The sequence below is a fragment of the Megascapheus bottae genome, chromosome 31 (assembly GCF_031878675.1).
Source record: "Megascapheus bottae isolate mThoBot1 chromosome 31, mThoBot2.hap1, whole genome shotgun sequence".
NCBI lineage: Eukaryota > Metazoa > Chordata > Mammalia > Rodentia > Geomyidae > Megascapheus > Megascapheus bottae.
This window is the reverse complement of record NC_143539.1, coordinates 8,386,178-8,405,642: the sequence shown is the minus strand read 5'-3', so window position 1 is coordinate 8,405,642 and position 19,465 is coordinate 8,386,178. Positions and strand designations below refer to the sequence as shown.

General features: G+C 52.7%; 3 protein-coding genes across 5 annotated transcripts; 2 read left to right on the top strand and 1 right to left on the bottom strand.

Annotated features, from left to right (window-relative positions):
• The first annotated feature begins 1,067 nt into the window (after positions 1–1,067).
• On the top strand, positions 1,068–6,967 carry Lin37 (lin-37 DREAM MuvB core complex component). 3 transcript variants are annotated; one of them, XM_090323016.1, is made up of 9 exons: positions 1,068–1,090; positions 3,770–3,845; positions 4,213–4,263; positions 5,195–5,224; positions 5,304–5,389; positions 5,480–5,646; positions 6,389–6,529; positions 6,677–6,750; positions 6,835–6,967. In XM_090323016.1, the coding sequence occupies exons 2-9, from the start codon at positions 3,778–3,780 to the stop codon at positions 6,914–6,916; spliced, it is 699 nt and encodes a 232-aa protein (XP_090179142.1). In that variant the 5' UTR covers positions 1,068–1,090; positions 3,770–3,777; the 3' UTR covers positions 6,917–6,967. The 3 variants fall into 3 exon arrangements, with proteins under 3 accessions (XP_090179142.1, XP_090179141.1, XP_090179140.1); XM_090323015.1 differs by lacking the exon at positions 1,068–1,090 and adding an exon at positions 1,097–1,255; XM_090323014.1 differs by lacking the exon at positions 1,068–1,090 and adding an exon at positions 1,268–1,470.
• A 467-nt stretch (positions 6,968–7,434) lies between these two features.
• Hspb6 (heat shock protein family B (small) member 6) lies at positions 7,435–9,314 on the bottom strand. Its single transcript, XM_090321897.1, has 3 exons — positions 8,945–9,314; positions 8,079–8,201; positions 7,435–7,888 (listed from the first exon to the last, which is right to left on the bottom strand). The coding sequence occupies exons 1-3, from the start codon at positions 9,140–9,142 to the stop codon at positions 7,721–7,723; spliced, it is 489 nt and encodes a 162-aa protein (XP_090178023.1). The 5' UTR covers positions 9,143–9,314; the 3' UTR covers positions 7,435–7,720.
• Positions 9,315–10,158: 844 nt separating this feature from the next.
• Proser3 (proline and serine rich 3) lies at positions 10,159–18,937 on the top strand. The gene is made up of 11 exons (XM_090322160.1): positions 10,159–10,356; positions 11,547–11,643; positions 12,408–12,601; positions 13,188–13,315; positions 13,419–13,480; positions 14,310–14,392; positions 14,481–14,620; positions 17,153–17,310; positions 17,415–18,453; positions 18,534–18,615; positions 18,746–18,937. The coding sequence occupies exons 1-11, from the start codon at positions 10,346–10,348 to the stop codon at positions 18,885–18,887; spliced, it is 2,136 nt and encodes a 711-aa protein (XP_090178286.1). The 5' UTR covers positions 10,159–10,345; the 3' UTR covers positions 18,888–18,937.
• The last annotated feature ends 528 nt before the right edge of the window (positions 18,938–19,465 follow it).

Below are 19,465 nucleotides of genomic sequence, written 5' to 3'. Positions count from 1 at the left end.
AAAAAATTGGGCCATGGCTCAAGTAAGGCAGCACCTGCCTAACAAGAGCAAGGACTTGCCTACAAACTGTAGTGCTGTCCTACTGCCACAACAACAGCAACAAGGCCCTGATGCTCCCTGTGACCATTTCAAGGCAGTCTTTATTTTTCTTGGTCAGTGGTGGGGTTTGAACTTGCGATTTGGGCACTGTCCCATAAGATTTTTTTTTTTTTTTGCCAGTCCTGGGTACTGAACTCAGGGCATGAGTACTGTCCTTGGACTTTCCTCAAGGCTAGTGCTCTACCACTTTGAGCCTCAGTGCCACTTCGGAGCTTTTTGAGTAGTTAATTAGAGGTGAAAGTCTGATGGGGACCTTTGAACCTCAATCCTCAGATCGTAGCCTTCTGAGTAATTAGGATCATAGGTGTGTGAGCCATGGGCACCTAGCCTCAAGTCATTTTTTTTCTTAAAATACATACTTGGGGGGGAAAAAAAAACACCGTGGAATGTTTTCCCTATCAGGCCTTCCATCGTCTAAAATATATACTCCATTAGTGCAAAGATTTTTTTTTAGATTTTTTTTCACTTTTTAATGCTTTACTCATTGATTAAAAGAATATACATTTAACCTGAACCACACAACATCAGTCATCAAGTCAAACATTCAGCTGGTTTCCTTACAGTTTCTGTCAGGAGTTACTTTATCTGATCCCATGTACAAGATAAAATCTCCCCACAGCTGGCATCTAGTGCCAAGATTTTTGTCTCTTCTGTACACCGCAGTGTCCACACGGCCTAAGATGAATGCCTGGCACACTAATAAATACTTTGAAACATAGTTGTATCTGAAAAGACCTAGCACATAGTTGGCACCTACTAAGAGCTCCTTAAGAGAGGATCCAGCCTGATCCCAGTCTAGTCTCCCTTTCAGGGACTAAACCCAGCCCTTTGAGTAGTTAGTTAAATCCCGTAAATAACTAAATTGATGTTACAACTCAAGACTACAAATCCCAGGAGGCATCACGGTGCGCGAGGCAGAGGGGGGAGGGGAGGGTTCTGTTTCCCATCGTGCCCCGCGCGACGCAGGCGTTGTTACTCCCCCTGAGTCTAGGTAGGTGGAACTACAACTCCCAGGAGGCATCTTGGGTTTTCGTTGATTTGTTTCCGGAAACGGGGCCCACCCAAGAAGGTGGACTTATATAGCTGGGAAGTGCCGGCTGTAGCTGCCGATTGGTTAGGGTAGGAGATTGACGGCTTCCCTGACTAATAGGAACAGGTAACTGCTGAAGGGGATCCCGCCTCCAGAAAGCGAAAAAAGGGAGGTGGCATCCGCGGCGGCTGTCGTGGCTGTCCATTGCTCAGGCTGGACGTGCAACCCGTGCACCCGGTTACCTTTGGTCTCTCTTCTGCGTGCTGCTTTTGGATTTTTTTCTGCTGGCCAGAAACCAATCTTAACCATGTTCCCCGTGAAGGTGAAGGTGGAGAAATCAGGTGAGGATCCCAAGGTGGGGAGGGGGGCGCGCCGGGACGATCAAGGTGCGGGAGGCCTTGACGGACAGCTCCATCGCGAAAAGGCGGGCTCCGTGCCTTCCCCCTGCGGCCGGCCCGGCGGTGGCTGGAGCAGGCAGCCACCGATGGCCGCTCCCGGGAGCTCTGGGACTAGACTGCGGCTGCCAAAAGTTGTACGTGGGCGTCCCAAGTCCTAACTCTGAGATGGGGTCTTTTCCGTGGCATTGTGCGGTGGGTTCACAGCGAAAGGGCTGTTATTCCTCACGATCGCTGTAGTCCAGTCATTCCAGGACTCAGGAATGACTGCGGGAGTCAAGCTCAGGCACAGGAGACAGGTGATGGGAATAGCTGTAGAGGGCACAGACTCAGGACGGAAGATCATTGTAAAATAAGGTGGCATGTTAGATGGTATAAAGTTCTATTACAAAGCAAAATAAGAGGGCTGGGAATGTGGCTTAGTGGTAGAGTGCTTGCCTGGCATGCACAAAGCCCTGGGTTGGATTCCTCAGCACCACACAAACAGAAAAAGCCAGAAATGGAGCTGTAGCTCAAGTGGTAGAGTGCTAGCCTTGAGCAAAAGAAGCTCAGGAACAGTGCCCAGGCCCTGAGTTCAAGTCCCAGGGCTGGCAAAAAAAAAAAAAAAAGCAAAATAAGAATCAATCAGGGAGTTGGTAGCTCATGCCTGTACTTTAGCTGCTAAGGAGACTGAGATCTAGAGGATCACACTTGGAAGGCCAGTCCAGGCAGAGAAGTCTGGGAGACTCCCATCTCCAAAGTAGCTAGGAAAATCAATGGCTGGAGGAATGACTCAAGTGGTAGAACACCAAAGAAGCAGGAAAGCCCAGGAATTTTGAGGCCCTTAGTTCTAATAGAATACCAACAACAATAATAAGACTGGGTCTGGCAATACATATAGACACACACACACACACGTACATACATACATCCATACATACATATCAGAGCTGGTACAATAATCTCTATACCCATAGCTCCCAGAGAGTCTGAGGCAGATGAATACTTCAAGGCTTGTCTGGAGCAACAACTGTGTGTCTATGACTTTGTGTTGAGGCTTGGATTTAGGGCTTGGTTGTTGTGCCTTAGCTTTTTTTTAAAAACATGATAAAGATTTTACTCTTCTTTTTTTTTTTGCCAGTCTTGGGCTTAAGCTCAGGGCCTGAGCACTATCCATGGATTTTTCTCAAGGCTAGAACTCTACCACTTGAGCCTCAGCACCACTTCTGGCTTTTTCTAAGTATGTGGTACCAAGGAATCAAACCCGGGTCTTCGTGCATGCTAGGCAAGCACTCTACCACTAGGCCAAACTCCCAGCCCCAAAGATTTTACTCTTAAATGATTATCTGTACACCAAGTAACCTATAATAAGTTCTTAAATTCTATCATCTAGTCATTTTAAGGTAAACTAACAGTACATTAGTATTCATTGCTCTAACACTTAGACAAAATGGACTGTTTTAAGGCTGGCTGCTGCTTTGTACAAGTTACAAATAACTACTTACTACTTTTTCATAGATTAAAGCCCCTGACCTTAAAGAAAGTGTAAGGAAAAAAATTACTTAATCCCTTTCTTTCTTCAAAGAATTATCATTTTTTTTGTTTGCTCCTATCAAGATCTAAGAAAGAAAAAAGGTGACACTAACATTTCTTGAGCTGAAAGGCATAGGAAAACAGACAACATATACTCATTAAATCACTAAGAAATAAAAAAGTTATAAAGATGGACCTTTGGATAACTATTAAATGTATACAAAGAAGCTACACTGGCTACTCTGCAAAAAGTGAAGAGACCTGCTACAGCACTCAAAAAATTTAATGTCTTTCACAGAACACACTTAGCTTTTTTTTTAACTCAAGTCTGGTGCTCTACCATTTGAGCCACCTCTCCACTTCTGGCTTTCTTTGGTTGTTTACTGGAGACGAGTCTCCCAGTCTTTACTGCTTGGGTTAGCTTTGGATCAGGAGCTTCAGATCTGAGACACACTGAGGCCAGTGGCAGGACCTCAGGGAAAAGGGGTAGGGCATGTTTCCATGCTGTGGGATCCCCAAGTTGAGGTTGAGGAAAGCCAAAGCTGAGGACGGAGACAGGGGCACCATTCATCCATCCTTTTGGTTTCTGCCCATGACTGGGACCTTTTTTGCACCACCCCGGTGTTCACTGTGTCTCCTGAGAGTGACACTGGTTATCCCGGTGTGAGCCAGTCTGCCCAGATGGAGCCTAGACACACACAGCTGACTCCTGCTTCATACCCTCTTCTCACAGAACTGGAGATGGCCAAGGCCCGGAACCAGCTGGATGCCGTTCTGCAGTGCCTGTTGGAGAAGAGTCACATGGACAGGTTGGGACCTCGTCCCCCAGGCTTCGCAGGGTTGTGTGTTGTGGCAGGTTGGATGCTGTGATCCTGGATAAATTGTGATGAGCCTCACAGGAGGCTACTCCACACTGTCCAACTCTTTTTTTTTTTGCCAGTTCTGGGGCTTGAACTCAGGGCCTAGGCAGAGTTCCTGAGCTTCTTTTGCTCAAGGTTAACACTCCACCACTTGAGCTACAGCACCACTTCTGGCTTTTTCTGTGTATTAGGTAGTACTGAGGAATCCAACCCAGGGCTTTGTGCGCGCTAGGCAAGCACTGTACCCTAAGCCATATTCATAGCCCCCACTCTTGAGTCTTGGTACCCTAAGATGACAGCTCTCTTCTCTTACCAGGGAGCGACTGGATGAAGACGCGGGGAAAACCACCTCAGACACCCACAACAAGTAAGAAGGTTTTTATTTGTTTTTGGTTGGTTGTGGCATTTGACCTCAGGGCCTGGGTGCTGTCCCTGAGCTCTTTTGCTCAAGGCTAGTGCTCTACCACTTTGAGCCACAGCTCCACTTCCAGTTTTCTGGTGGTTAATTGGTGATTAAGGGTCTCATAGACTTTTCTTCCTGGTTTGACTTAGAACCAAAATCCTCAGGTCTGAGTGTTCTGAATGGATAGAATTATGGGCATGAGCTACCGCATCTAACAGGAAGTTTTGTTTTGTCAGTCCTGGAACTTGAACTCAGGGCCTGAGCACTGTCTCTGCGCTTCTTTTTTTCAAGGCTAATACTACCATGTGAGCTACATTGCCACTTCCAGCTTTTTCTGTCTATGTGGTACTGAGGAATTGAACCCATGGCCTCTTGCCTACTAGGCAAGCACTATCACAAAACCACATTCCCAGCAGTTGTAATTTTGTGCCAATTCTAGGGCTTGAACTCAAGGCCTTTCTTTTTCTTCTCTTTGTTTTTTTTTTTCTCAAAGCTAGCATTTTCCCACGTGAGCCACACTTCTACCTCCAGGTGGTTTTTTTTTTTTTTTTTTTTTTTTTTTTTGCTGGTTAATTAAAGATAAGAGTCTCACAGATTTGTCTGCCTGGGCTGGCTTTGAACCAACATCCTCAGATCTTAGCCTCCTGAGTAGCCAGGATGACAGGTGTCAGCCACTGGGTCCCAGCTGGTGTTTTGATGGCAGCTGAGCCCTCCCTGCTCCACCCTGGGTGTGATCCATCGCAGCCCTAAGTGTGAAGACTAGGGATATGGCTGGAACACAAAGGCTATGGGGGACCTGAGTATCCCCTGGGTGTCCTTTGTGGGGACTTCAGCCCATATTTGTTTGAGGTTCCCCCTGCTAATGCCTTGTCTCTCCCCCACCCCCCTCCCCCAGGGATTGCTCCATCACATCCACTGGCAAAAGGTAAGATGGCAGAGTTCCAGCCAGCTGTGGAGAGATGCTTAGCCCCGCCCCGGCCCTGACAGTCTCCACCCCCACACAGGCCTTCTGCCCGCTTCCCGCACCAGCGGAGGAAGAAGAGGAGAGAGATGGAGGACGGGCTGGCCGAGGGAGGGCCTCAGCGATCCAGTAAGTAGGCCTGTGGCCCTAGTTGAGGGTGGGCAAGAGAGCCAGGGGCTCCAGGAGGGTGCTCACTCCCCTCCTACCCCACCACCCCAGACACATATGTGATCAAGCTGTTTGACCGGAGCGTGGACTTGGCTCAGTTCAGCGAGAACACACCGCTGTACCCAATCTGCCGAGCCTGGATGCGTAACAGCCCTGCAATGCGAGAGCGGGAGCGTTCCCCCAGCTCACCGCTGCCCCCGCTGCCGGAGGATGAGGAGGTGGGATGGGCGGGTGGGTGCCATCCCAGCAGTCAGGGTGGGCAGTGGGGTCGATGGGCTCAAGGGAAGCCCAAATAAGCGTTGGAACTTACAGTGTTGATCATTCATACCTGTCATCCCAGCTACTCATGAGGCTGAGATCTGGGGATCATGGTTCCAAGCCATGCAGGGCAGGAAACTCCATAAGACTCTTTATCTCCAATGAACCACCAGAAACCAGAACCATGAAAAAGACTCAAATGGTAGAGTGCTATCCCCTTCGTTTGATTTGCACTCTACCACTTGAGCCCTATCTCCACTTGTGGCTTTTTTGTGGTTCAGTGGAGATAAGAGTCTCATAGCCTTTTCCTGCCTGGGTTAGCTTCAAACCAGGATCTCCAGATCTCAGCCTCCTGAGTTACCAGGGTGACAGGCGTGACCCACTGGCACCTAACTATATGTAACCCTTTGAACTGCTAAGATCACCGCAGACCTGGCTACCATGCCATTGGGAAGGTGAGAATCTAGACAACTCAGACAGGGACCCCTAGACAATTCCCCGCGGCAGGCAGGCTGCGTCTGCCCTGGACTGACATGAGTAGTGTGCCTCTGGAGCAGGCATCCCGTTTATATTCTTCAGGCGTAACTTCTCCAAGCATGGGTTTCTTGGTGAGACTCTCATGATACTTGTCCCTGGGAAAGGAGGGAGGGGTGACCACCATGCTTAACTCTTGGATCTGGGATGGGGCTCCTCTGTCCCCAGGGTTCAGAGGTCACCAACAGCAAGAGTCATGATGTGTACAAGCTGCCACCACCCACGGCCCCAGGGCCCCCTGGCGAGGCCTGCCGATCCCGCATTCCATCCCCACTGCAGCCAGAGACCCAGGGCACCCCAGATGATGAGGTGGGTCTACAAGGCTGACAGGTGGCAGAATGAGGGCAGGACAGATGACCATGGCATCCCTGACCCTGGGGGAGGGGACAGGAAGGTGGAGGGCTCAGAGGACTTGTGGGGAGGAAGTGGTCAGATGTGGCCTCTCTCACCCCACAGCCCTCTGAGCCCGAGCCTTCCCCCTCTACACTCATCTATCGCAACATGCAGCGCTGGAAACGCATCCGCCAGAGGTGAGCATCCTCCCTCTTGCTTTCCCTCTCCTATGGCCACCTGTGACATAGCCAAGGCCTCCCTCTGCCTTCTGCTTCTCCCAGGTGGAAGGAGGCCTCTCATCGGAACCAGCTCCGATACTCAGAAAGCATGAAGATCCTGCGGGAGATGTATGACCGCCAGTGATGTACCCAGCCCCCCTTTCCCCCTCCCCCAATAAATATGTCCCACCTCTGACCCTGTGCTCAAGCCCCTCCTTCCTGGCCAGGCAGGAAGCAGCTGACACAGGACTGGCATCTTTATTAGGTGACAGGGAGTCAGGCTGTGGGGATGAAAGCTAGCTGTTTGGTTGGATTTTGCAGCATTTGGAAATGGAGGGCATTGTCTAGAACAGCAAGCTTAAGGGCCTGGGATTCAGAGCAAATCTACTGGTGAGCTGGGAAGGGTATCGGGGCCTAGCACAAACAACTAGTCTGAGAAGTCTACAACTTGAAGTTGGGGTCCTGGTTGACCTGGTGTAGGGGAGTTTAGAGAGGAGGTTCAAAAGGAATTCAAGAATCTGGGTGTGTGGCTGGGGTTTCAGGTCAGAGAATGGGCTTGGGGTAGTGGAGTGTCTGTGAGGGCAGGATCTGGAGTTCGGGGACCCGGCCTGGTCGTTCTGGAGTGGGAGATCCCTTGCAGTCTGGGGCATGTGGAGGAGTCAGCCTGACTAACCTGGAATGGGGGATGGTTACCCTCTTATCTTGTGTTGGGGGGAGGCAGATACTTCACAGGAGTCAGAAGGAACTCAAGAGGGAGCCCTAGAGGGATAACAGTGGGGTGGGGTGCTGGGTTGAGAGGGGGGGGGTCTGACGCTGGCCAGGCCAGGCAGGATCTGGGTTTGGGTGGAGGGCAGTCTTGGCGCGGTCAGGATGTCTGGCTGGGCGGAGTCAGATCGGCTTTTTTATGAGGAGCCAAAGTGGTTCTCCGGGTTCACGTGCGCCGGATCCCCTACTTGGCAGCAGCTGGTGACGGCAGTGGGGCCTGGGCCGAAGCTGGTGCGGCCTGGATGGACAGGACACCCTCGGGGGACAGTGCCGAGGTCACGGCCGCGGGGTCCACACCGGGAGGCAGGCGGTAGCGGCGGTGGAACTCGCGGGCGATGAACCCGTGCTCGTCCTGGTTGGGGGGGAGAGGGGTTGAGTGGGCCCCGCCCCCTCGCGCAGGCCCCGCCCACCGCCCCGCTACTCCGGTCTCGGTGGCTCCGCCTATTAAATCTGACTCCGCCTATCTCCGAGGTCCCGCCCATCGCCCGTGGCCACGCCCCTTTCCGCTGGCACACAATTTCCCACCGGGTCCAGGAGCTCACCGGGCGCTCCTCGTGGCGCGCATGCACCTCGACGTGATCGCCAACCACCTTGACAGTGATTTCCTCTGGCGAGAAATGCTTCACGTCCAACAGTACCGAGAAATGGCCGGGATCCGTGGGTGCCTGAGCACAGGAGGGCACGGGCAGGGCAGTCATCCGACCAGGGCCAGGATCTTAGCACCCACCAAGGCTCCCTCCCCGTCCCCGCCCCCAGTCGGTCGGCTCCGGAACTTCAGCAAACGCAGGCTTCCGCACCTGGGGAGTCGGTGCCCCTCTATACTTACAGCCGCTTTCACCCGCGATCGATCCCGGGGATCCCTGTCTCGTTCCTGTAGGGTGCTGAGGCCCCACGCCCCTCCCCCCGCAAGGTTCCGACCTCGGCCTGCACAGAGGGAGGATGTCTGCCCTTCCCCACCCCGTGTCCTCTCCACAAGGGCTCTTATCCCCCCACCCCCACCCTCACCAGCCCTCGCCTCTTTTCTCCCAGTCTCCAGAGCCCCGAGGTCACCGGACCTCCCTTCCCCTCCGCAGTAACTGGTACCCTTCCATTTCAGAATGACCTATCAAGTCTCAGAATTCTTCCTAACCTGTTACCTGTCCAGGAGAGGACCCCCCCTCCCTCCCCCTATGACCACCCCATCTCCAATCCTTCCTCTCCTCCTCCCTACCCTCTCCCCCAGATTCCGTGGGTCACCTGCCTCCTTTGAAGGACTCAAGACTCCTGGAGGGACCCAGCCTTTCCACTCCCCTCGGAATTCTATTAAGATCACTTTTCTACCCCCGCACCCTCCCTTCCCAGGTTAACTCAACTCCCCCCCCCCCAGCTTTGTTCATTGTCCAGTTATCTCTGCCCCAAGCCTGGGCACCTGGGCAGTGGGCAGTGCCACGCTGGGGGCACGCAGGTAATAGGGGGCCATCGCGGCAGGGCAGAGCGCAGCTAGCTCGGCCTCCAGCAGCCCTTCGCCGAAACGTTGATCAAAGAGACGTCCGGGGGTAGAAAATCCCGGCAGTGGAGCCGAAGCACGACGCAGCCAAGACGGCTGCACCGGCACTGGGATCTCCATCCTGTTCCTCCGCCGCCGCCGCCCGGAGCTCTGCGAGTCCCCTTTGTCCCCAGCTGTTCATTTATAGTGCGCCCGGTGCCAGCCTCTTGGCCCGGCCTGTCGGGGACATCTGGATTGTGGCCAGCCAGGGCCATTAATATCCTTATTTAGAAGCCCCGATAATGACTTAGCCATTTATTAGGCACCTACTGGATGCTTCGGAGAGGACCCCAGGAAAATGTCACTTCGATTTTTTTTTTTTCAGTTTTCTGAAAGGGAAACTTAGGCACGCGGAAGACCCTTGCCGGTGTGGAGGACAGAACGTGCCCTCTAACCCCCTGCCTCCCCCCAAGAAAGTTTCCTCAGTCCCCTTAATCCATCCACACACCCCTATGGCAACTATGAGGATGACGCAGAGAACTTGGAAGCAGATTCCTGGAAAATGTGGTAGCAGAGCCAGGCTGTCAGGAGGACACAGAACAGACCCTACCCCCATCTTCCGCGGGACCTTTGGCCCAGCCTCTCACCCCCACCCCCGCAGGTCGGGCCTAATTCTGTGCCTCTGACTCAGCCTTGGGTGCACAGCGGCCAGGGGGCATGAGCACAAACACTCCAGTCGGGGCCCTCGGGGGCCGCGCGTCGGAGCCCAAAATAGCTCATTTTGATCCCGTTACCTGGGCCTGGAGCCCGGGCCTGGCACGCGGTGCAACCAGCTGCTACTGCCGCAAGAAGGAAGAGGTTAGGTGATCATCGGGACCGGCTGGCTGGCCCAACTAAAGAAGGGATAAATTCCCTAACTGCCCTGTAATGAATAGACCAGGAATGAGACAAGGACAGGGAATTTTCTTCCGTGGCCACCAAGAAAGAAGGTTAGAAAGCGAGAGTGCAAGGAAAGCCAAAGTACTCGCTCGCAGGTTCAAGCCCAGCTGCAGCTCCTGTCCATTGGTCCATCATCTTGCCCATCATTTCCGCACACTACGGATTCTCCAACCAGAACAGGTTCCCAAGCAGGCCAGCCTGACAGCCAATCATAAGACACCTTAGATTGCTCATTTTCCAGTTACTTTTTGTTTTCCTCGATATTATTGGTCGGCTTGGACGCCACTCTCTTCCAGAGAGGGCCTTCCCAGAGGGGCGGGGCCGTAATTGCTAAGCGACACGGATGCGCGCGGCGTCTGTCCGGTGAACGAACGCAGCAGGTTCCAGCAATCAAGTAGTTGCGGAATGGACCACAGGTGAGACCGATCGCTCTTCCAGAGGCCACAGGGAGATCCCAGGGCTAGGGCAGCACCGGTTCCCTAGGACCTGAAGCCTCGAGTTAGGCCGCACTGGAACTACAACTCCCAACATCCTGCACAGTCCCGGGCAGCTCCAGCCGCAGACGTCACCGTCAGAGAGAATTGTTCACACCTTACACCCTCCCTGAATGTCCCTAAGGCACGATTTGCCCCGGTGAAGCCCAAAGGCAGCCTGTAAATTCAGTTTCTTATTTTTTGAAATTGCCTCCAAGCGCCCATGGGCGTAGTCTTTGAAGTTTCTCGCGAGGTGGAGCCGGCCCGGTGAATCATGGGAATTGTAGTCCACGTACTCTTTCTAAGAACGGAAGGATCTAGTAAAGGATCTAGTGACGGTCACTCAAACAGCAGCACTCCAAAACCATCTGGGAGGGTTTAAGACGATGGAAATGCTAATTACCCTGATTTGACCATTATACATTGCTATATATGTATTAACCTGCATCAACTTATTTTTTTATTTTTTGTGCTAGTCCCAGCTGGGGCTTGAGCCTAGGTGTTGTCTCTTAACTTTTTCAGTCCAGGCTGGTGCTGTACCATTTGAGCCACACATCCACTTGTGGTTTTTTGCTGATTAATTGCAAAGGTCTGATGGTCATTTCTGCCTATGCTGGCTTCTAATCATGATCCTCAACTCTCCGCCTCCTGAATAACCAGGATTACAGGGATAAGCCGCCAGCACCCAGCATGGCTGTAGTTTTAGAAAGCCTTTTCTAGACTGGATCCCAAGTTAAAAGCCATCTGCTCCTATCTATTGTTATGATCTTTTTTGTTGTTGGTGGTGGTGGTTGTGGGGCTCTGGGGCTTGTCCCTGAGCTCTTCAGCTCAAGGCTACCACCCTACTTCTTGTTTTCCAGTGGTAAATTGAAGATAAGAGTCACAGCCTTCAGTGTCCGGGCTGGCTTGGAACCTCGATCCTCAGATCTCAGCTTCCTGAGTAGCTAGGATTATAGGTGGGAGCCACCAGGCCCAGCTCACTGCTAGGATCTTTTGTCTGCTTCAGGGGCTCAGGGGACTTAGATCTCTACTGTCATTATTTGCAATATGCAACAGTGCTTCATGAGAATTACAATCTGTTGCTTCAGAAGTCCATGCTCATTGTCTAGTTCTTCCTCATTTTTTTTTTATAGCTGCTCAGGTCTCTCTACCCAAGACAGCCCCTTTGGAGATGCTCTGCTGGACCAAAGCCATTACTGTCCATCCAAAAGCCAGACCTGGTGCCCTAAGGTAAGGACACATCATAGAGAGTGTTGAGTACAAGCCTGCCAACACCGGAGTGACTGCTAGAGGAATGTCATGTGTTGACAGATTAAAAGACAGCTACACAGGGGCCAGGAGTTTGGCCTAGTGGTTAAAGTGCTTGCCTAGCATGCATGAAGACCCGGGTTCGATTCCTCGCTACCACATACATAGAAAAAAGCCGGAAGTGGTGCTGAGGCTCAAGTGGTAGAGCTCTAGCCTTGAGAAAGTCCAAGGACAGTGCTCAGGCCCTGAGCTCAAGCCCAGGACTGGCAAAAAAAAAAAAAAAAAAAAAAGACAGCTACACAGCCCAGCACTAGTGGCTCATAACAGTAATCCTAGCTACTCAGGAGGCTGAGATCTGAGGATCAATGTTAGAAAACAGCCTGGGCAGGAAAGTCCAGGGGACTCTTATCTCCAATGAACCTCCAAAAAATGGAGACGTGGCAAAAGTGGCACAACACCAGACTTGATCTAAAAAGCTAAGGAGCAACATTAGTCTCTGAGTTCAAGCCCCAGTACTGACACACACGAGACAACTGCACATTCCCTCTTTGTAGCTTTCCCTGTCCAGCTCTCTGCCACCGGATCTGCTACCATCACCTCTAGTCACCCTGGATTGTTCACAGTGGTATTAACCTCATGAGATTTGTTTATTTTCTTCTGGACTGAGATATTCTGTATGTCTTTGCTTCTTGCAAAGATGACTTCTTAGCTCTCAGGTTATCTTCTGGTCTTCTCTCTTATCTTAGACCTTAAGCCCAACCAAGTCTCAGACATCCAGGCTCCCACAGGCTCCCAAAGCTGCAAGCAATTCCTCTGAGCTGTTAGAGGATTCCTGGCCATCCAGTTCAGCGACCCCATCCCCATTCAGCAATGACGATGGGCAGATAGGCACCTCCTCCCCACCCAACTTTGCTGACAGCGAGGACTCCGTGGTGGCCAAGTAAGTATCAGAAATCCTGAGGGGACAGAGGAGTTTGGGTAGGAGGGTGGGAGAAAGCTGGCCATCATAATCACCACCATGCTCAGAGCCCTTTTAAGGACCAAGCACTTCACCTACGTTAAGAATTCTGCAGCTGGGGCCAGGAGTTTGGCCTACGGGTAGCTTGCCTAGTATGCATGAAGACCTGGATTCCATTCCTCCATACCACATACACAGAAAAAGCTGGAAATGGTGTTGTGGCTCAAGTGGTAGAGCTCTAACCTTGAGAAAGCCCAAGGATAACGCTCAGACCCTCAGTTCAAGTCCTGGGACTGCTAGGTGCTGGTGGCTCACACCTGTCATCCTGGCTACTCAAGAGGATCATGGTTTGAAGCCAGCATGGACAGGAAAGTTTGTGAGACTCTTATCTCTAATCAGCCCACAAGTAGAGGTCTGGATGAAGTGATAAAATGCCATCTTTGAGAGGAAAAGCTATAAGGGACAGCACGCAGGTCCTGAGAGCCAGCTTTGATGATGATGATGATATTTATAATAATTATTATTATTTGGCTGTCCTCATCCCTTCCCCTCCTACTGCCTGATGCAGGTATATAAACAGGTTCCGCCAAGCTCAGCCCACAAGCCGAGAGGAACGCCGGCCTGCAGGACCAACCCCAGCAGACTTTTGGTGGCTGCAGTCTGAGTTGCCAGACACCAGCAGTCAGTTTGCAGCAGGTATATCCATTAGTCCCATCCACCCCCAGCTGAAAGCCTTTCCCTATTGGGGACCTTGGCTGCCACTCTTCCCAGTCCCTGTAACTCAACTGAGATTTCTCAGCAGGAGCCAGTGAGTCAGAAGGAAAAACCCGAAGAGCAGCTGCAGTCCCAGCTCCCGCCAAGGTGACCAGTGCATGCCAGGCTAGGGTTCTTCTGCAGGAAACAAAGCGGGTGTATCCTCATCCAGTCACTCCCCGACATGCCTGAACCTACAGCCTCAGCCATGGGGTAGAAGTAAAGCCAATCTTCAACACAGGAAATTATAAACAAAAATAGGACTTGTGGACCAAATGTAAATTTGAATTCCAAAAGTGGACGCTTTCAGTGTTTTCAGGCCTGACCAGATCCAGGTTCTGCCTTCTCCTCCTCCTCCTCTTCCTCCTTTTTGCTAGTTCCGGGGCTTGAACTCAGGGTCTTGGAACTGTCCCTGAGCTCCTTTTGCTCAAAGCTGGCACTCTACCACTTGAGCCACAGTGCCACTTCCAGCTTTTTCTGTGTATGTGGTACCAAGGAATTGAACCCAGGGATTCATGCATGCTAGGCAAGCACTCTACCACTAAGCCACATTCCCAGTCGGTTCTGTGTTCTTTGCTAAGCAAACTTGCCCCTCCCTGTAGCCAAGATGAGCCCCATTAAGTCGCTAGGCTTCGGTGGTGCTCAGCGAGGATGTTTCCAGTAGCACATTTCCAGTAGTTGTCCCAGGGCACATTCTTATTGGCTCATCCTTGAGTCAATCAACTTGAAGCAAAGGCTAGAGCCAGTTCCAAAAGTCAGGGGGTGGGACTTGCACCAAATGGATGTGGTTCCAATGAAGACAAATGGGATTCTTTTCCCTGAGGAGGAGGAGGCCATGAAGATGCCAGCTAAAGTCTAGACTGCACTGCAGGCCCTCTGTTCAAAGTTCTTTTCCCAGAAGCCTTTGAGGGCCGCTCTGACCCCTCTTCCTCTGCAGAGTCACAACAGTTGGAAGTCATCCCTGCTGGACCTGGAGACCCTGAGCTTACAAAGCAGAGCAGCCAGACTGCTCAAACGCAGGTGCCGCCTCCCACCCCAGCAGCCTACCCATTGCTTCTAGCCACAGCCTAGTCCAACTGCCGCTGAGAGCTCTGCCTTCTCCTTACAGCAAGGCGTCCATCTCCTCCTCCTTCAGCCCCAGCGAAGCCAGCAGCACCTCCTTCCCCATCAGCTCCAGTGACTTCTCGCCCTTCCCCATGACCTTCACCCCCCCTGACTCCAGCAAGGACTCTGGCCCCACAGTACCTGGTAAGCACTGGGACTCAAGAATGGAGAGCAGCATGGGTTTGAATCTCCTCTCTGCCATTTACCAGCTGTGCACCTTTGAATATTCCTGAGGGCGGGGGGAGGGCTTCTCCCCTGCTGTAAAACAGGAGTGCCAGCCAGATTCTTCTATGGGTCTGGTGAGAGTGAAATGAATTTTTGATAAGTGGAGAACACGTCAGTACCGCTGTCAACAGCTAGCATGTGTATAGGAGAAGCCTAGAACCGTTTGCAGTTTCAGACAGGTGACTTGCAGTATTGTGGACTGTGAACTTGGAGCCTTGTTCTTGCTAGGCAAAGGCTCTTATTGCTGAGCCAGGCCTCTAGCCCTTGGAGGCCATGCCATCCTGAACAAAATCAGAGAGACAGGAAAAAAAGGGGGGCTTTTCAAAATTTGGCAACATATTTGAAAACAAAATCTGATTTATGAAGTCACACGAAGAAGTAATTTCTACAGTGAAAATCAAAAGACAACAGAAGTAATAGCCAGGTACGGTGGCTCACGCCTGTAATCCTAGCTACTCAGAAGGCTAAGATCTGAGGATCGAAGTTCAAAGCCAACCCGGGCACTCAAGACAGAGAGACTCTCATCTCCAATTAACCACTAGAAAACTGGAAGTGGTGCTGTGGCTCCAGGGGTAGGGTGGTAGCCTTGAGCCAAAATGCTCAGGGACAATGCCCAGGCCCAGAGTTCAAGCCCCACAACCAACAACAAAAAAATAATTTTAAGGGCATTTCTGTCTGAATTGGCTTCAAATCAGAATCCTCCAGATTTTAGCCTCCTGAGTTGCTATAGAGGCTTTGTGGCCCAGGCTAGCCTGAGCTTGAAGCCTGGGGTTACAGGCATATGCCACTATGTCTGGGAAAGCTTCTGCATTATGAAGTTATTTATAATCTATTTTGAACTTGCTTTGATTGACTCTTCCCCCTTCTCTCCCCTGCCCCCCGCCTTTTTTTTGTCTAGTACCAGAGCTTGAACTCAGGCTTGGCCTCTAGCCTGTTTGTGGTTTTTGGAGGCTGGTTAATTGGAGATAAGAATGTTAAGGGCATGGCGCCGGGAGTTTGGCCTAGTGGTTAAAGTGCTTGCCTAGCATGCATGAAGACCCAGGTTCTATTCCTCGGTACCACATGCATAGAAAAAAGCTGGAAGTGGTGCTGAGGCTCAAGTGGTAGAGCTCTAGCCTTGAGAAAGTCCAAGGACAGTGCTCAGGCCCTGAGCTCAAGCCCAGGACTGGCAAAAAAAAGAAAGAAAGAAGGAAAGAATGTTAAGGGCAGCCCGTGAGGTGTTCATTCTCCTGCCCCTATCACTGGCCTCCCTCTGGTCCAGCCCCACTTACTCCACCAGGACTACTACCACAACAGGCACTCTGCTGGGTTCCTACTCTCCTTTCTTCCCCATTCACTGCTCTAGGGAGCCCGTGGACACCTGAATGGTCAGGGCCCTCCTGGCAGGAATCCTTCCCTAACTGTGGTGTGGACAGATTCAGAAGACTCTGGTCTGTTTTCTACTGAAACCCCAGTGTCCAGAACATACATGGGTAGCACATAGCAAGGGTTCAATAAATACTTGTTGGCTGAATGAACTGAACAATAAGTTGAGCCGGTCACCAGTGGCCTACACTTATAATCCTAGCTACTCAGGAGGTTGAGATCTGAAGATGACAGTTCAAAACCAGCCTAGGCAGGAAAAGTCCATGAGACTCTTTTTTTTTTTTTGCCAGTCGTGGGCTTGAGCTCAGGGCCTGAGCACTGTCCTTGGATTTTTCTCAAGGCTAGAAGCTCTACCACTTGAGCCTCAGCACCACTTCTGGCTTTTTTCTATGTATGTGGTACCGAGGAATCGAACCCAGGTCTTCATGCATGCTAGGCAAGCATTCAACCACTAGGCCAAACTCCTGGCCCTCCATGAGACTCTTTTTTTTTTTGCCAGTCCTGGGCTTGGGCTCAGGGCCTGAGCACTGTCCTTGGACTTTCTCAAGGCTAGAGCTCTACCACTTGAGCCTCAGCACCACTTCTGACTTTTTTTCTATGTATGTGGTACCGAGGAATCGAACCCGGGTCTTCATGCATGCTAGGCAAGCACTTTAACCACTAGGCCAAACTCCCGGCCCCCTGACTTTTTTCTATGTATGTGGTACCAAGGAATCGAACCCGGGTCTTTGTGCATGCTAGGCAAGCACTTTAACCACTAGGCCAAACTCCTGGCCCTCCATGAGACTCTTATCTCCAACTAACCCACCTAATATTGGAAGCAGAACTATAGATCAAATGACAGAGTGCTACTTTGAGAAAAAAAGCTAAGGGACAGCACCCAGGCCCTGTGTTCAAGCCCCAGGACTGGCACCACACACAGACACTGGCAGGTTGAAAAGCAGAAGAGTGTCTCTGCCCCCTCCTGCGTCCCTTTCTGGCAAAGAACTGGCATCACCTGAGCAGCCTTGTCTGGGACAGAGCTGAGGGAGGTGAACAGGCTGCTAACACAGTGGCTTCTGTGTCCCCTCACCCTTCTACTCTCAGTATCAGCCCCAGCCCCCTCCTCCTCCTCTCGGCCACCTCTGCGACCTGAGGATGACATTTTGTATCAGTGGCGCCAACGTCGAAAACTTGAGCAGGCTCGAGGAGGCCAGGGTGATGGGACTTGTGTGCTGCCCCGGCCCGCAGCCCCCAGCACTTGGGTGAGTTGGGGGAGTGGAGGGAGGGATTGGGGAGCCCCAGGGGAACTGAGGGTCCTCCACTCACTTCCCACTGCGCTCACAGCCCCCCTCCTGTCTGTCCACAGACCTCTCCTGCCCCTACGACGGCTCTTGATTCTATGGGGTCCCAGGCCAGCTGTGCTCCACCGTCGGCCAGTGCGGTGCAGTCTGGTCCCCCTGAGACCTTTAGAGAGAGACCTCCTGGACTACCCGGGGCCTCTCCACACATCCTCTGGGGCCCCAGTCCCCATGGCTTCCTCTGGGCCCCGCAGCCCAGTTCTTGGGTGTCTCTTGGGACAGTTCCTCCCACATTGCTGGCCTCCGCTCCAGTTCCCCTAGCCTCTACCATAGTGCCCCCAGCCTCCATCCCAACTCATCCAGCCTCCACTCCAGTTCCCCTAGCCGCTATCCTAGCGCCCCCAGCCTCCACCCTAGCTCCCCCAGTCCCCATCCCAGATCCCTCAGCCTCCGCCCCGAATCCCCCAGCCCCCATCCCACATCCCTCAGCCTCCACCCCAAATCCCCAGGCTAGTGTCCTTGGGGCCCCTGCCACCCACCAGGGCCTTCATACCCCAGAACAGAACATCCCCGTCCAGTCCCAGAAGCCCAGTCCCGAGCTTTTGAGGACCAGAGCTCCCCATCCAGAGGCTGCCGAGGGAATCAAGGGAGCGGGTGAGGGTCCGGGCCCGCAGCTCAGGGGGGCCCTGGGCCAGGTGGTGACCGCTCGGCTGTTCCCCGACAGCCCCGAGGAGGACGTGCCTTCTCGCCGTGGGGTCCGGCCTCCACCGGGGGCTGAGTCTCGGACAGCCCCGGGCAGAGGTTCCCAAGCCCAGGCCACGCCCCCTCCCCGGGAGGCCACGCCCCCTCCATTTGAATCCCGGGCCAGATCCAAGGGGGAATCTCGGAGAGGCAAGGCCACGCCCCCCCCGCGGGGCTCGGCGCTCGGGGCGGGCAAAGCCACGCCCTCGGCCGGGGCCGCGGGGCAGCCATCCCCGCGCCCCGCGGAGACCCCGGCGTCAGCCGGCGAGGCGGGGCCTCGGGGCCCCGCGGCCACGCCCTCCGATGGCCACACCCGTTCGGAGGAATTACTGTCACAGGCCTCCCAACTTCTGCAGGCCGCGGAAGGTGAGCGGGTGGTCCCTTTCGGGATTTGGCTGGGGATCCAGCACCCCCTAAAAAGTCACGCTTTTCGGCCTACTTCGCAGACTCGGACGGGAGCGAGTTTCAGGACGACCCGGTGCTGCAGGTGCTAAGAGCTCAGAGGGCAGAGCTGCGACAGCAGAAAAGGTGACGATCGCGGGGCCGGCGGGGTGTTCCCCGAGACCTCCACTGGGTGTCCACCCCACACCCTATTCACAGCCAAAGATTTGAGTCCTGAGCGCAAACCCCAGTCTCTACTTCCCCCACGACTCCCCAGGAAAGTGGAAGCTCAGCTATCCCTTCTCGTGTGGCACACCCAAGACCCCAGGCCTTGGTCTCCTCCAGCCAGATCTCCTGCCAGGTCCCCGAGGAGGAGGCTTCGGAGGGAAGGAGCCTCCTTCGAGGCCAAACGGCTTTGAATTGTATATATTCTCTTTTGCCAAATAAAACATTTCTTTTTCCAAGTTAACCTCTAAGAAGTGGATTGTTGGGGCTGGGAACGTGGCTTTAGTGGCGGAGTGCGACTTCACATGCGTGAAGTCCCGGATTCCATCCCTCAGTGCCACATAAGCAGAAAACTCCAGAAGTGGCTATGGCTCAAGTGGTAGGACACTACCCTGGAGCAAATGGGGCTCAGGGAGAGATCCTAGGTCCTGAGTTCAAGCCCCAGGACTGGCGGGGGAAAATGGATTGTTGTGGAAAGACCCAAGGGTTGTGCTAGCTTAAGGAACTGCCTTGACGCCGTTCACTTCCTTTCTTTCCTATTCCTCTTTTGTTGTTGTTTTGTTTTGTTTTTTGGTGGTCGGTTGGAGATGAGTTTCACAGACTTACTGCCCGGGCTGGCTTTGAACCACAATTCTCAGATCTTCTGAGAAGGTACATTATGGGTGTGAAGCCTCAATGCCCAGCTGTGATCAGAGTTCTTTTCTTTTTCTTAATTTATGAATAATGAGATTAAAGCCAGGCCCTCTGAAGTTAGGGCTATATTGATGATCTG

Excerpts from the sequence above, each read along its gene's own strand:
- Lin37 (XM_090323014.1), top strand. The coding sequence starts at position 1,437 with ATGTTCCCCGTGAAGGTGAAGGTGGAGAAATCAG. Across the intron at positions 4,264-5,194 it reads ACCTCAGACACCCACAACAA|GGATTGCTCCATCACATCCA; the intron begins GTAAGAAGGTTT and ends CCCCTCCCCCAG. Across the intron at positions 5,390-5,479 it reads GGGAGGGCCTCAGCGATCCA|ACACATATGTGATCAAGCTG; the intron begins GTAAGTAGGCCT and ends CCACCACCCCAG.
- Hspb6 (XM_090321897.1), bottom strand. The coding sequence starts at position 9,142 with ATGGAGATCCCAGTGCCGGTGCAGCCGTCTTGGCTGCGTCGTGCTTCG. Across the intron at positions 8,202-8,944 it reads TGGCACTGCCCACTGCCCAG|GCACCCACGGATCCCGGCCA; the intron begins GTGCCCAGGCTT and ends TCCTGTGCTCAG. Across the intron at positions 7,889-8,078 it reads CGCGCCACGAGGAGCGCCCG|GACGAGCACGGGTTCATCGC; the intron begins GTGAGCTCCTGG and ends CCCCCCAACCAG.
- Proser3 (XM_090322160.1), top strand. Across the intron at positions 12,602-13,187 it reads GAGGACTCCGTGGTGGCCAA|GTATATAAACAGGTTCCGCC; the intron begins GTAAGTATCAGA and ends TGCCTGATGCAG. Across the intron at positions 14,393-14,480 it reads GCCAGACTGCTCAAACGCAG|CAAGGCGTCCATCTCCTCCT; the intron begins GTGCCGCCTCCC and ends TTCTCCTTACAG.